The sequence below is a fragment of the Helicoverpa armigera genome, chromosome 24 (assembly GCF_030705265.1).
Source record: "Helicoverpa armigera isolate CAAS_96S chromosome 24, ASM3070526v1, whole genome shotgun sequence".
Lineage (NCBI taxonomy): Eukaryota > Metazoa > Arthropoda > Insecta > Lepidoptera > Noctuidae > Helicoverpa > Helicoverpa armigera.
This window is the reverse complement of record NC_087143.1, coordinates 1,630,419-1,645,688: the sequence shown is the minus strand read 5'-3', so window position 1 is coordinate 1,645,688 and position 15,270 is coordinate 1,630,419. Positions and strand designations below refer to the sequence as shown.

The window sequence follows — 15,270 nt, the reverse complement described above, 5'->3', positions numbered from 1 at the left end:
ACATATTTTTTCTTACTGTGGATAAAATTTTTCTATAAAGGACTAATATGTATATTGGTAATACTTACATCGGTACCTGTACTTATATCGATGTGGGACAAATGCATTTTTTTGAGTTTTTTTTATTTTCTAAGTTTTGTCAAGATACTAGATGGCCCTGTTATTTTAGTTTATCTGCTGACCAAAAGATGGCGCTGAATTCAAAATTATACTATATTTCGTCTGCTGCCCGCTAGATGGCGTTCAAAACCAGTATTTTAGGAACAAGGATGGATTTGTTCATATTTTGTAATACTAATGCCGAAATATGAAGGCTTTCTGCTTCAAAAATATTTAAAAAAGGTAACTACACCTTTTTTAAATATTTTTGAAAATTTATTTTTTAAAAATAATTTACTCTGCTTTTGTTTTTTGGTCCATTATTATAACATGATACATTTATAACTGTAACGTTTACGTTTCGTTCTGATTTCTAGCAAATAAAATTTCTGATTTCTGATTAATATAATAAATCAGTACTCACATGTAAATCTCTTCATTGGAATCCAAACACGAGTATAAGTATAGGCACAGCGATGACACAGAACATGTATATGGAGGTCCTAGGTTCACATTCCGATATGATCACAAACTGCTCGTTCCATAACGAGTCGTTGTTGCGGAGTGGCACTTCTAATACCACCTGCGGGAAGAGAGGTCATGGGAGGTTAGTAAATAAAATCTGGCAAAGAGGAAGGGCAGGTTTGGTACACTAGCAAGGTTTTACAGGGGGAAAACAGCTTATACGAAGGGTCTGTCTAAATTTACAGACAATTTGAATATAAATTTTGATAGTTTTACTTAGTCCATCAAAAGGTCTTTGATTGCTGTCTGATATAAAGGAAATCCTATAAATAACCACATCTAGTTTTCTAAGTGGAGGAATGAGGATTATGTGGTGAGGAAGGTAAGACCCATGAATGTAGATATAGTGGAAGAAGTCGATCTAAGAAACGATGGGATAGAATGTGTGAAAGTTGACATAGCTGGAAAGAAGTGTGAGATGACGGGACGGCAGACAGAAGAATAGAAGAAGAAAATAGAAAATAATAGGATAGAGACAATAAGATGATGATGATGACATTCAGTTCTCTAAGTAATGCTAATAATATCTAATAAACACCAACCTTCTGAGTAGAAAAGATATCCAAAGCGAGATCACATCGTTGAGTACTATTCTTGCACTCCCTTAGAGCGGTGCGAGCGACGTCGTACCGCGTCTTCTGCAGAGCGAAGCGAGCGCGGATGTAGTTGCGTTGCACTTCGTTCTCAGAGTTGAACACGAAGAAGTAGTAGCCGTTTGCTGGTACCCTGGGAATGTAAGAGTGGAATAGTAAGTATAAAAGCATACTCCAAGTTGTGATTTACGAAGAAGAAGATAAAGATAGATTCATTTAGTAAAACACGAGTACACAGAACAAAATACATAGTTAAAGTTGTAATGTTAGGTGTTACAAAATACAGAGACCTGCATATTATGTTTTGCTGTAAATAACAGCGTTCAAATAAGTGTAACAACAAAGATAGCAAGTATCATTAAATACAAAACATTGGTTTCGTTGAACAACTACAAAAAAACGACAACGAACACTTCGGGCTATGATTTACGGAAACAAAGATACGTAAAATTTTGCAATATGCTCATATTGCTTCGAAAAGGGCTACGGGGAAATTATTCCAAAACGGGAGTGTTCCTAAGCTTAAGGGAGCCTCGCGATATCGAATTTGTGTTTTAGCAATATAATGATTTAACTCGGAGGCCTTTGACGAATTTCAGTAAACTCCTAATTTTTTCCTAGAGTTATATAGACTACTGAAATATGCTGCTCACTTAATGCAAATAATTTATTATATGTACATATAAGACCTTACCTATAAGTAAGTGCATTAGCCTTAGCAGCAGCAAAGCTCTCGTCCTCCGAAGCCCCTCTGTGACAGTGTCTGTGAGGAGTCAGAGGCAGATTAAGGATCAGACCCTCGCACTCCAGCAGAGCTTCCTCACTGCTGGAGAAGGAAGACCAGAACTCGGAGTTACTCATGTCGAGAGGAGTTGTCTCGTTCACTACCATGTGGTGATCTGCGTAGCCGTCAGCATCCTGGAATAAAACAAAATATTTATAAATCTATATACATACACAAATAAGTACGAGAAGAAGAAAACTATCATACAAAGGTACAGGTAGTTATTTGGAAAAATATCTTCTGCGCTGGAGTATTTTGTCTGTACGTAATGTTGACTGGCCTGAAGTTATTATAGTAGTCAACTTCGAACAAGCAAATGAAAGCTATTTGACTAAAAATATGATCCGTCAGCCGTTCCTAACCCAAAAATGCAAGCGGTTAGAGCATTAATTGCATGTGGTGGGATGTGATGGTCATGGTGACTTTTTAATGGATTGACTTTGATCAAGTAATTACAGAAAGTTATTGAGATAACATTTTGGGGAACATTAACATATTTTGATAATGGAGATCGATAAGAGAGAATCTTTTCCTTTATTTACTGTTTGCTTGTATTGTACACTTACAACTTCACCAGCATGGTTCCTTTCCTCATCGTTTTCATTGAACTCCTTCACCAGATCTATCTGACCCAGCATTGATTCTCGTTTACTTCTCGCTTGTTCGAAGGCGTCGTGGCGTTTTTCTGTAAGGTAAAATAAGTCATCTTTAAGGCTTTTTTCTTTTTAATCATTTCCCAAGAGATAAAATAAGAATATAAAGTGAGGGATTTTTCTTTAGGTAGGAAACAAAAAAATCTGAGGTCATCCAAGAAACTTTCCAATCCGTCGTAACCCATACATACTTTTGTTGAATATTATGTCAACCATTTTACAAGCCAGTTAAACGTAAAGAACAATTTCACGAATTAACTGTAGTATGACCAAAGACATTAAATAAATTACCAAGCATTCCTAAGATATTGTTAGGCTGCGAAGAATTTGTGAAACAATACATTTGGTTTGAAGAGTTTTGGCAATTTTCCAGTAGAGCAAGATTAATGGATTGACTCAGAATGAAGAGATAAGGAAGTATAAAACATTACAATTCACTTCGAATAGTATGCTTGATATGAATTTGTTTATGCTGTGTGCAAAAAAAAAAGAAGATAATCATTACCTAAAAGATTTTAGTTTTGTTCCTAGTGTTTAATTACAATCAGCAATCAATTTGTGCCAAAACAATACAACATTGCTGATCTCAAAAATTGTAATTCTGAGTTTTAGAAATCTGAGCGATCCGATGTTTATCGGAATAACATGTAGGTGTGTTCAGTAAGTTTCATCAAAATCCATCCATACATTTTCGAAAGAAGAAAAAACATCCATCCATACAAACTTTTGCATTAACAATTTTAGTAGGATCGATGTAGTCTCCTTATAACTTTTGTCGTCTTAACTTTATTTAACTTACTCTGCCTCTGTGCCCTGTTCTTCTCCTCATCGATGGCTTCGACCAGCACCTTCCGCAGTCGGTCCAACTCCTCACCGCTGCCAGTCACTACTGACATTATGTCTTTCTTCGATTGCAGTGTCGGCTGGAAAGCGAAAAAGTTTTATTTCAGTCGTGTCTCTACATTATTGTCTGTAATGATAGCTGTAAGTGTTTAAACAAATATAAACACTTATTTTATCAAAAACCTCGTGGAAGAGTAGGTCGAAGGAAAAAGAGGAAGGGGTCGTCCAAGGCACAGCGACATCAAGCAAATTAGAGAGAAGGTAAAGGTTGTCACGAATAAGGAAGTTCAGGAGTTGACGCTAAATAGGCGTAAATGGAAGGAGCTGCACCGACAAGAGCTGGGCTCTTAAATTAATGATGAAAACGACTTTATCTTATTTCTTTGCTTATAAATCGAGTACAAGAAGTGTCCTCCTTAAGATACTGGTATGAAACAAAACCGCAGAACACAGCTAGAAGATCGTAACAATAACTGTTTTTAAGAGAAAAATAAACGTAGTCAAAGCAATTATCTCCATTCAAATGATAGGCATGACAGTCTATGCTAATAAAGATAAAGGGAAACTGCCTGACACGTGATAGAAAGTGTAATTATCACAATCATTGTAATGTTTACTCCCATTGTTATCGATGGAAACACCCTAGAAAGGTGTAGTGCTGACGTCATTGATGACGTCTTTCAACATCTGATGCTTATTGATTAACAGCAAGTAAATGTAGATGAATGAACAAGAGTAAGTATAAAATAATTGAAATAGAGGTAAATAATAAAATCAAGGCAAGCTTACGTCAATGTCCCATGATATCAAGGTATGTCACTCTGATTGCTGGGCTTCAAATATTATGAAGGAGAAGAAATTGCCAGCGGTCTCACCCGCCTTGCAGGGAAATATCCGGGACAAAATATAGCCTACCTGTGTTATTTGGGGATAATCTAGTTTCCCAACAACAATATAATTATTTTATCTATTACGATTTATAATGATTGAATCTGTTCAACTATTTTTTTGTACCATAAATAAACAAAAGAAAAAATGTTTCTATTTTATCATTTTAGTACTGAAGTATAGATAGCAAAAACGCCATGGACAATAATGGACATTGAATTTGAAAAGTACTGGTATTTGCATCAGAACCTTTACCTTCTCCTGATACTCCACACCCATGGTTTGATGCAGTTTGAACAGCACCCTCTTCCCCTTGTCTCCCAACGCTTGCAGTCTCTGCAGGACATCTTCGAACACTTCCTTCGAATTCGGCTCCGGAAGATTCTGATTCTGCTGAAGAATAAGTAAAAGTCAAACAATTTTTTCGTGGTCATAACGCATATAAGATACAAAACAGACAAGCAAAATACATTGTACACACAAAAAACATGGTAAAATAAGAAAAATAAAAGAACAATGTAAGTATTTGTGACTTTAGATGCGCCTTCAGAATTAAGGAAAAGGCTTGCTTTTATTATCTACCTTGGGGATCGGTTTTCATTATATGAATGTAGGACGATATAACATCTGACATCTAAAACCTAATTTTCGGGCAAAACGCTAGCCTATGCTTGTCAAACCTTTAGGATTCTGATTTCCCATAGCTAATATCAATACTTAGAATGACCGAGGAACAAATGACAGTCAAAAATAAAAGTACATGAAACACTGATGACTTGTGGATATGCAATAATTTTGGAAACTTTCCTAAGGATCTTATGTCAAGTGATGTTCATATCTTGAGGATTATATGGAATTTAAGCGTCAAGCCCAAGTCAAGCCTCAATATCTTGAGTGTTGGCACACGCCTTCACAATTAAAATAGCAATTCATCATACAGCAGCAATTTGCTTTATTTAACATACCAACTACGTGTTTGCACAAACTTGCAAAAATGTCTTATGTAATAATAGAGAGGATGTTTTCATTTGTCATCAAATATCATAATCAGGTTAAACTAACAAAAGACAATCAAAATATTAAGCTTGAAAGTCAAAATGATATTTTTAATGTTGATAACTACAAAGCTGAACAAATATTTTGAAAAGTGTGGAAAAACTGATAAAAAAGAACATTTTAAGATCAGATTATACCAGTTTCAACTGGAAGTTGAGTTGATATAAAAGAACCGTTTACTTAGACATATAGTTACATCGTGTAATTTTGACTGTTAGTGAGATTAATGTTGGAACCAGCAGTTTACATACATGAAACCTTCCGATTTCGTCCCATCAGGCTATGATAATAATCATAATCATCGTTTATTTACGATTTCATCCATTTATAATAAAGGAAGAGAGAGCATCTGTGTCTGCGCAAATAATTGTACACGATATATTATTAGGTATGTCCTGCACAGCTGGCTGATCTCTTTATATTAGAAAAGCTGACAATCGGAATCGTGGCCGACAATCGGCTAAGAGTACATCATCATCATTTATATGGTGATGGGAAATAAGTCTATAATAATTTTCTAGTACGAGACAATATTGTGACAGATCAAATAAAGATGAGCATGCATGAAAGTACAAAGAGCTATATAATTTAGTTGTAGAGATTACTAAGCAGAATCTAAAACACGAGGCTAATCCCAATATTGATATTGTTCTTAGAGACAATACTTCATTCAGAGATACTGTAAGACTGATATCTGGCTTAGACGAAGATAAGAATCTTTCCATTACATTTGAACAAATATTAACCGAAATCAAATACTTTATAGTATTTGAGTTAAATAAGTTTCACGTGTAGTTGTATTTGACAGCTTAATGATGATATACTTGCATCAGAAGATAAGAAGATAATACCTTGATACTAAGTGTTCCTCATGGGTTTACCTGCAGTCATTACTTCCCGTGCCTGGTTAGAACCTAGCCTATATATTATTCTGATACATAAGTTACTTTACTGCTGAGTTCAAATCAAAATCTGTACGTTAAAATGTAACAAACATCCATACATTTAAACTTTTATTCCTTTTGTAGTTTTAGTACGACGTTTTATGTATTTGCATGGTCTAGTTTGCCAACGGATACAATCTTCACCCGTCTTTCTTATGACACATGTCATTATTAATATTATTTACATTATTTAAATTCCTACCTGGTTTACCTACCTCTTTCTGGCAGTTGCCAATTACAGAAAAAAAGAGTCATGTGACTTCATCATGATTTGTCTCCACGTTAAAACGAATTATCACCAGAGCAGTATTTCTTTAAATTAAAGAGTTTGGGTCTATATCTGGTTTCTACGAACAAGATCTATGAATATATGTTTTTCCTACATATGATAGCTATTTGAAGTTTATTCTATGCGGCTTATGTTCAAAATCTGCTGATCAATACTTATGTATATTATTTTAAGCAAGTTGTATCACTACTATTTTACAGATTTTAACACTAGATTCATTTACTGTACAGATAGCGCGCGAGTTGAATGCAGAGCTTAGGAATGCGGTATGATAGTTGACAAGGATGGCACAGTACTACACTGCAGGCGCGTGAGGTGGGGCGTGCGGAAGGCGGGGGGCTCTTTACCTCAGACCCCGACTGCATTCAACTCGCGCGCTATCTGTACTTACTTCTGATGAATATTCCGTAGCCACTTCCTTCAGTTCACTAGACTCTTCACTCATTATTATAGCAGTTAATTCTAACTGTGGTTCAGTAGTTGTTTCTATTAGTTTGTCTTTATCAACCTTTTCATTATTTTCTTTTGCTTTATGTATTTCCTCAATTTTTGTGTGATTTTGTGAAATATTGACGTTGATTTGTTTTTCTTCAGTGGTTGTTTTAATTTCATTCTTATTAAGTGCAGTTTCAGTCGTATTTACTACGCTATTGTTGCCATCGAGATCTGAAAATAAAGACATGGTTTACGTTAGTTATTTGATCTTCGTTTTAGTTTATATTGATTGAAGGACTCATCTGGTATAGAGGTTGTTCCAAAGTACCCTTAAAATAAAAAGGTTGTTGGGTGGCCCCGTATAAAAGGGTCAATTAACAATTTTAAGAATTTAGAGTAAGATTAGGCATCTTTCGCTTGAAATCCTATAATTTGTTGTGGAATCAGAGATAGTTTTATTGTGCGACCAGAGAGTGGCAAATTACTATTAATATCTAATACACTTTCAAAGCATAGTATGCATAGTATTTAAAACTTATGAAGTATTGATTTTGTTTTTCCTGTTTTATGATTATGCAGTACACTTAAAAGGCTTTACAAGGTTTAAGACAAGCGAAGATTATTTAGAAAGTTCTTTATGTTTCTGAACTTATCTCGACATATTCCCGACTCACGATGACATTTAGAAATTTTATCATTTTTGAACTGCGTATATTGTTGAAGATTATGTAAATATACTGCCTATATCTATGCGTTTTATAATTCCACTTTATTGTGTCCTCGCTATTCTGCAAGTCGGTGAGAACAAACAATTCGTGGCCTTGTGATTATCGAATAGTTAAATGTGTTGATTGGTGGATCCGCATTTGAACAAAAAACATTGTCTTTCGTTGTATTTACTTTTTGTCTAACCTAACTAAATGTATGTATTCCATAACCTACTGTGTGATTATTAGATGTAATTTTAATTTGATTTCAAGTTTTTTCTGGAGCGGCTGTTAATTCTTTGTTGTTGCCACAAAAAATGTTACGTATCGCAACTTGTAGGTTTTATACCTATTAGGTAATGATCGCCAAGTATTTACCCTTTCATCAATCATCTGGACCTGATTCACAGATATTATACAGTCCAAGCTTTCGAGATAATCTATAAATAAGGCAGTGGATTTGCATATCATATCTTGTTACTTACTAATATTTTGAGTGACGATAATGTATAAAGTTATCAGATGAAGATTAATATGGATAATATAATCTTAGCATATCAGGTCTGCCAATTTTATCGCAATGCCCCAATATTGGCGGACTTATGTAACTTTGAGATTGTTTGAATCTAATATTGTTAGATAAGTTAAACAATTATTTAGTCTTTCTGACACCAATTCTGATTATTGCTAATGTTGTTATGAAAATAAATAAATAGGCCACCAAGAATCATATCTAGTAAACTGCGCAGGAAGACCAATTTCTTATATATCCCATCCATCCATCACAGCCCATCAGGCAGCCCCCAGGTTGTCCATCTTCGGACGTAGGCCTCCTCCAAACCTTTCAATTTCTGCCTACTTTACATAATATACCATGTGTTTCTTAAAATTCGAAAAAAATTCACTTGTCTCGCATGGTTGGTTTGTATAGTACACCCCAACAGATATATTTAAAATAGATGGATAGAATACTGTGTGCTTACTGGAGATAGGAATTTGGCATTACTTTTAAGCAACTGAACAGATAGATGAAATATTGGAACTAACTGTTGGCTTCCTTTTTACTGGTACCTATGTACTACAAATGAGGACATACCTTGGAACGAAAGCCATTTCCTCTCATCCTTGTCCACGTTGGCATCCCTGTGCCTATGTAACGCTGGAAGAGACATGATGTTCGCAGGTGGGTGGTAGTTCTTCGCTATTTGGATCTTAGCCGCTTCTCTTAAGGCGTGAAGACGTTCTAGAATTTCTCTAAGTTCCTGTAAAGAAATAGGAATAGGTATAGAATATAGGAAGAGATAATAGAGTAGAGAGATAATGGAATGAAGTATTGGTGAACAAAGTTGAATCGGATGAGTTTAAGTAATTTAATTAACGAAATTGATACTATAGGTACATATTCAAGTGGTTTCATAAACTGCAAAATAACAATAACACTTTGGATCATGCAATGCACATAGGATCGTAATATTAGAAAGATTTGCAATATTTTGTTCTTGAGTTATTTTGCGCCTTGAAGTGACTTGAATCCTTGATTAGCAAACAATATTAGGTAGGTATTTAGAGTAACTAAAGTCTCATTTCTCTTTTCATACGATACCTTAGGATCATGATCTGTGACATCAGCGTTAGGCACACTCTCGGAGGAAGCTGTGGCATTCTCCTTGTTGTAAGGGTCGTGGAAACTGATGCCTGACTTGTGTCTCCTCATCGTTCCTGTTGGTAAAGTTTTATAGTCATAATTTGGTGCTTGGAAAATGGCGTGATAAAGAATTTGGTCATGTTAAAAATATATCTTGGCTTGTTGGTATGGATGTCTTTTAGGCTTTATTTTTTTGGCAAACATAATCCCTCCCTGGATAAGTAACAAAGATTAAATTGACTGCAAATTGTCGCTTAGCAAAGCGTAATAGTCCACATTTGTATCCTAACAATAAGGGTGTTGCCCTAACCGGAGGTCGCCCTTGATTAACGAAATGTGTTTTTTAAAAACTTCTGAGTCTGAGGCTTAAAAAATTGTACCAAAATTCTCACCCGGGTCATTAGCCTTTCCTTCAACAAGCTTTAATTCTTTAATCTTCTCAGCTAACGCGTCATCAGAGAGTAGACCTAGCCTGTTGGCTTCCAGTAGCTCATCAACTTCCTCCGAAGAGTCGTCTCCGATGTACGCACACTCCTGCAGATGCTTGTAACCTTTGATCATGATGAGGGAGGCACCTGGGTAGCTGTGGTGGAAAGAGTAGTAGGTTTAGGAGACAATGTCTTAAAAATAATAATTGAACTGGTAAGTTTTATTCCAAAACCAAGAGGAACACTCTAATCAAATACAAAATGATATCTTGGTTATTGTGGTTGTAGCATTAATGTTTGGGACTGAATGTGTCAATCTATAGGTACTTATTTCTTCATCATGTTAAGGCAAGGATCATATACAATAACTAGGTAATCAAATTCAGTTTATTTTTGCTACGAGATTTACAACATTTTCAGTCAAATACTTTGTTTACAAGGACAACTTAAGAAACACAAATCTTAACAATGATCTTACCTAACACAAGCAGAAACAGTCACCGAAGATCCCTTCAGCAGGTAAAATCCCCAGTACTCCTTCATATCATCCTCTAGTTCCAGTTCCCTCGTCATGGAGACTGGCACCAGGTCCTCAGTGAGCTCTGGAGGGCCGGGCACCACGAACGCATTGAACGTCGTGTTGGAACGCACCACCTGTCTCTAGAACGAAGGTCGAGAGTGAGGGTTTAGTGGAAAAGGAATGTGGTGATGATCAGACTTATGAAGGACCTATAGTCTCTTGTGCATTATTAGGTTTGGTTTCTTGAGGGTTATAAACATGGGATAGATATTATGACAAGTTAAAAGGAGTCTATGTATATGCAGACTTGCGTTATGCGTACCTATTTTTATGAAGCTAGGTCCAACAAAAAAAAATGGAGTATTTTCCATAACAAAAGAGATAAGGAGCTGACTTCAAATATTTTTATATGAAGGATGATGTTGGTTTTAAATCAGAGAGTTTTGGTTTATCTTATATCTTACTGTCTCTGCTTCTCATCATCATCAGCCTATAGCAGTCCACTGCTGGACATAGGCCTCTCCAAATGCACGCCACTGAGATCGATTTTCGGCTGCTCTACTTCTACGTTCTAGAATTTTCTGTCCTGATACCTAAGTAATTCAAAATTTCATTTCTATGCAGATATCTACAAACGCATGGAAAAGATAACTACTAATTCGACAGCATTTATTGTTTTATATCTTGTAAAACATTTATTTAGTTTAAGACTCACTGTAAAGATAACTCTTGATATGGTTATCGGTCACACTGTATAATATTATTTGGTTCAGGAACTAATGTGCACTCAATTGAACCTTATTTACTAAGAGTTAAGGTAGAATTTTGTATGTGGTTGAGAGATACAATATAAATGTTAAATGTGTTATCAAAAGTATTTATTTGATGATTGCCTAGTTATAAAAGTTATACTAATTAGTGCTATCAGAAATAGGTTTCTTATTTCTGCCGCCAGGCTACAATTATCATGTGTAAAAATACCCAAAAATGTTTGGCAGGGATATATGTCTTTAGAATATGGAATTTTGATTTTTTAATTTTAAGGAGTCCAAACCCAACATAGTTGGGAAAAGGCTAGGCAGATTATGATATTAGTAAGGATGGTCCCTATTAAATAAGTCTATAGATAATAAATAGGAAGGTACTACAATACTTCTACTCGTGTAAATAGATATCTATAATAATGTATGTACAGGTACCTATTACAATAAATTACTATGTTCATGTTGATTTATTGTATTACAAAGATTAAATGTAAATATTTATTAGTTAACATTGTCTATGATAGTGTCTAGCACGTGCCGCGGCTAGGTCTAGACAAACAGACATGGTATAGGCTTAAAAGTTGATAAGGCTAGATACAGACATCTCATAACAGCAGATAGACTATACTTGTGTGTATGGCTCACCCGTTTTCATTAAATAAATTATCCATAGAATCCATAGAATGTTTATTTTACAACGAGACGAATTTCCTACGGGCTAAACCTAAACCTATGCTAAGCTTTTCCACCCAAGAATTTGGTTCAAAAGAAACTCAAAGATAGGTACTAAATGTCAGTGAAGTCGTAATTCGGCTTTATTCCATTGAACTAGGAACTGTTCCCAAAATAAGACTATCACAGTCATAAAAAAGCCCCGAATAGATCAACGATTCTCAACTATGCTACTGTACATCGCACAGTATCTACAGTCACAAAGCTGCTCAGGTTCGATTCCCCGAATGAGCCGAAATCACATTGTAGGCTTCAGAAACTTTCACAAAAGCAGCCCTTAGTCTGGAAGTTGGCCAGGCTGACCCAGTTACTTGAGAACACTTAAAATCGGAGGTCAGTAGTAGTCGTTGATATAATTTTACGTCAGAGGCGGTCAGATGTTTTTTTTTTAAACTTAGGCTCATTAGGTAATTAATTAAACTCACTCGGTAAGAAGAAGATGCATCTTTTATTTACAAAGGTAGTGCTACGAACCAACAAATAGATAGTCATAATAATATGGATAAACACAGGGTTACACACCTACCTGGCACCAAGTGGGCGATATCTTGCTGTCAATCAGTCGCATATCGGTCATGCTCATCGGGTACATCTGACCGGAGAACACGCGGTATCTGCACACAGACATGTTAATTTAACATACATATGTATATCTAGTGTAATATCAGGTACCTACAAAAGTCTGAAACTCCCCTACATACAGCCCCCTGCTATATACATCGGGAGCGGACTTTAGAAAATTTTCTTCAATAAAAAAAAGGTAGGTAAAGTAAGTAAGAAAGAAAAAACATATATTCGAGCGTGTGAAAGATGCACACTAGCTTTCGCCCGCGGTTTCACTTGCGTCCCGCGGCCGGATGGTGACAAAAATCTATCCTGAAACCTTCTCCCGAGTCAAAGTTACCCCTCTAATTTTCAGCCAAATCGGTCAAGCCATTTTCATGTTATGTCGTGACAACGGAAAGCGGGTTTCATTTTTATATAAATAGATTTTGACACACTGAGAACAGAGAGATTATGTACAACGGCGAGCATAACCCAGTGTTGAGTCGTCTTACAGCCAACCTTAGAGTGAAAGAGTGATTCGACCGAGCTAGAGCAAATCAAAAATTACTAAAGAAACTATACAAATAATTTTAACTAACTGCTACATCATTTACACACTTACATTATTTTTTTTATCTTCAACAGGAATTGAATCCCCAATACTTATTACAGAAGCCAACGAGTCAGCGAGTCTACCGTTGAATCATTCATAATGATGTCAATAGTCGTTATGTAGACAACTGTTATCTACAAGACGCTTGTACAATATTATGACTACTTTGTAGGGCTTGTATACTAATTACTATAATTTAATTACTACAATCCTACGTGCTATGATTCATTGAAATCAATTAAAACGTCATTAAATTTATCGAAGGATTAATAACTTATGCATGGCTTGTTGTGTAAGAAAAGTACCTACCTAAAAATAGATACCTATATTTTTTATTATTTTAAATTCCTATTTATACAAATACTAATTATTTGAAGATGGATTAAAAATTAGAGAGACCACCTTGTCAATTTTAGAAAATCCATACCCAAACATGTTAAGGCTTCCACTGGTAGGGGAAAATTCAAATAAAAAATTTAAAAAAAAAACGTTTTTTCTAACTTAACATCCGACAAGAGGCGTGATGTTTCCGTTCGCGTGCAATGCATTCAAAGTATTTTTTGCTGTTCTTATTTATCTCCGAAAATGTTTACAAGTTACATGTAATCCAATTGTATTTTTGTCAGGATGCGAATGAAACCCCATGACCAAGCTACTACTCAGCTCTGAATTATACCAATTAACACAAACTACATACATGTAATTTAGCACTACAAACGAACAAGCGAGCTATCTAACAATAGAAGTACTGATACCTCAGGTTATCGACCAACACTCTTGTTCAAGTGTCAGCACATTGATAAATAAGTATAATACCACCACTTTGTTTAAAGCTAGTAAATAATTGTGTCGTTGTAATTATGTCGAGAGCTTATACGTAACTGTCATATGTAACTCGCATGATTATCGAAACACGCATTTTCTAAGTATATAAGGTAAGTTTTTACGCGAGGCTGAAATTTGGTTTGTCTTATATTTTTGTGGGAAAACAAACAAATGACCTTTCCACCTATGGGTGCAGCGTGAGGGAGTGTCAGACTTTTACTGACTAAAATCCACCGTGTTCCTTCTGGAGCCCGTTAAGTACAGGGCCGCGGTAACTCTTTTGAGCAATCCCGCAACTACGTCGGTATAGCGCCTGATCTCTCTCCGGTGGTGTCGGATTGCCGTCCCATCGGGCTATGAGAGTGAAGGAATAGTGACTTGCACTGTGTTTGCGCAAATGCTTGTGCATTATAATACGTCCTGCGCAGTTGGCTAATCTCCTTACATGAGACATCATCATCATCATCTTTCTGTGTGTTCCTTCGTAGACCTGTCGTGTAACTCTTTCGAACAATCATCGGCAGGATTGTGCCTTAAGGGGCTTTGTTATTCCTTACCTTAAATACAGAGGAATCGTGAGGAACAGGCTGGGTAGGACGAAGAGTAGCGCCAGGAGTCTGCAGAGCCTGAGGGGTGCGGTGTAGCAGCTGCGGGGGGCCAGGTAGCAGTTCCGCGTCGTGTGCGCCACGCGGGGAGACCGGAGACCCGCTGCGGAACATTAGAGATTAGGATATGATATTTCATTTGCTTAGCATTTTACTAAGATGGATAGAGCGAAATGGAGAAGAAGAATTAGAAAAGTCGACCCCACAACCATATGGGATACTTAGTAAGAAAGACAGAGATCCTTTAGATTATAAACTTGCTTTTGCGCCACTTTGCTGCGCTATTTCTTCTACCTGGCTGCGGGGGCTGTAATATGAGCTTCCGCCCATTTATTCGCGTACTAAGAAAACACACAGGAGCCAAGGAAGTAGCTACGGCCGGCGGTGCGGGGTGTTTTTCGTATAGGTAAGTGGTAGACTTTTGACAAACGTTGCCGTCAATTTTTGTGGTAATTGCCACACCACGGGCTACCTATATTATTCACCTTTATAATATACCTAAGTGTGATATGATGTCGTTACTCACTTTCCAAAGGTACTAATTCTGCTTGCTCCATGATTAATTTACATCACTCCACCGCCACTGGACGCTCCTACGAGTACCTGTGAACAATTATATTAATTATATTAATAATTATTATTACTACTAAACAAAACACTTGGCGAATGTCTTGATTAAAATTAATTATGTCAGTGTCTTTTGGTATCAAGTATTTTAGCCTTATTTTCTTTCGATAGCATCTTAATTACTTATGAATGCAATGATATTGTATTGT

At 36.1% G+C, this 15,270-nt stretch overlaps 1 protein-coding gene across 6 annotated transcripts in view; it reads right to left on the bottom strand.

Annotated features, from left to right (window-relative positions):
• The window catches only part of LOC110383125 (uncharacterized), a 45,149-nt gene that overhangs the window by 24,131 nt on the left and 5,748 nt on the right, over nt 1–15,270 (bottom strand). Inside the window, exons 2-15 of one of the 6 annotated variants that reach the window (XM_064041111.1) lie at nt 15,021–15,097; nt 14,447–14,597; nt 12,432–12,519; nt 10,368–10,549; nt 9,854–10,044; nt 9,420–9,535; nt 8,913–9,078; nt 7,066–7,340; nt 4,641–4,778; nt 3,454–3,577; nt 2,568–2,686; nt 1,912–2,135; nt 1,167–1,350; nt 524–682 (exon numbers count right to left, since the gene is read on the bottom strand). In XM_064041111.1, the coding sequence (XP_063897181.1) occupies nt 536–682; nt 1,167–1,350; nt 1,912–2,135; nt 2,568–2,686; nt 3,454–3,577; nt 4,641–4,778; nt 7,066–7,340; nt 8,913–9,078; nt 9,420–9,535; nt 9,854–10,044; nt 10,368–10,549; nt 12,432–12,519; nt 14,447–14,597; nt 15,021–15,051 (2,136 nt within the window). In that variant the 5' untranslated portion in view covers nt 15,052–15,097 and the 3' untranslated portion in view covers nt 524–535. Of the gene's footprint in view, nt 1–523; nt 683–1,166; nt 1,351–1,911; nt 2,136–2,567; nt 2,687–3,453; nt 3,578–4,640; nt 4,779–7,065; nt 7,341–8,912; nt 9,079–9,419; nt 9,536–9,853; nt 10,045–10,367; nt 10,550–12,427; nt 12,520–14,446; nt 14,598–15,020; nt 15,098–15,270 lie in introns of those variants that run through there. The other 5 variants (XM_064041112.1, XM_064041113.1, XM_064041114.1 and 2 more) reach the window with 5 other exon arrangements.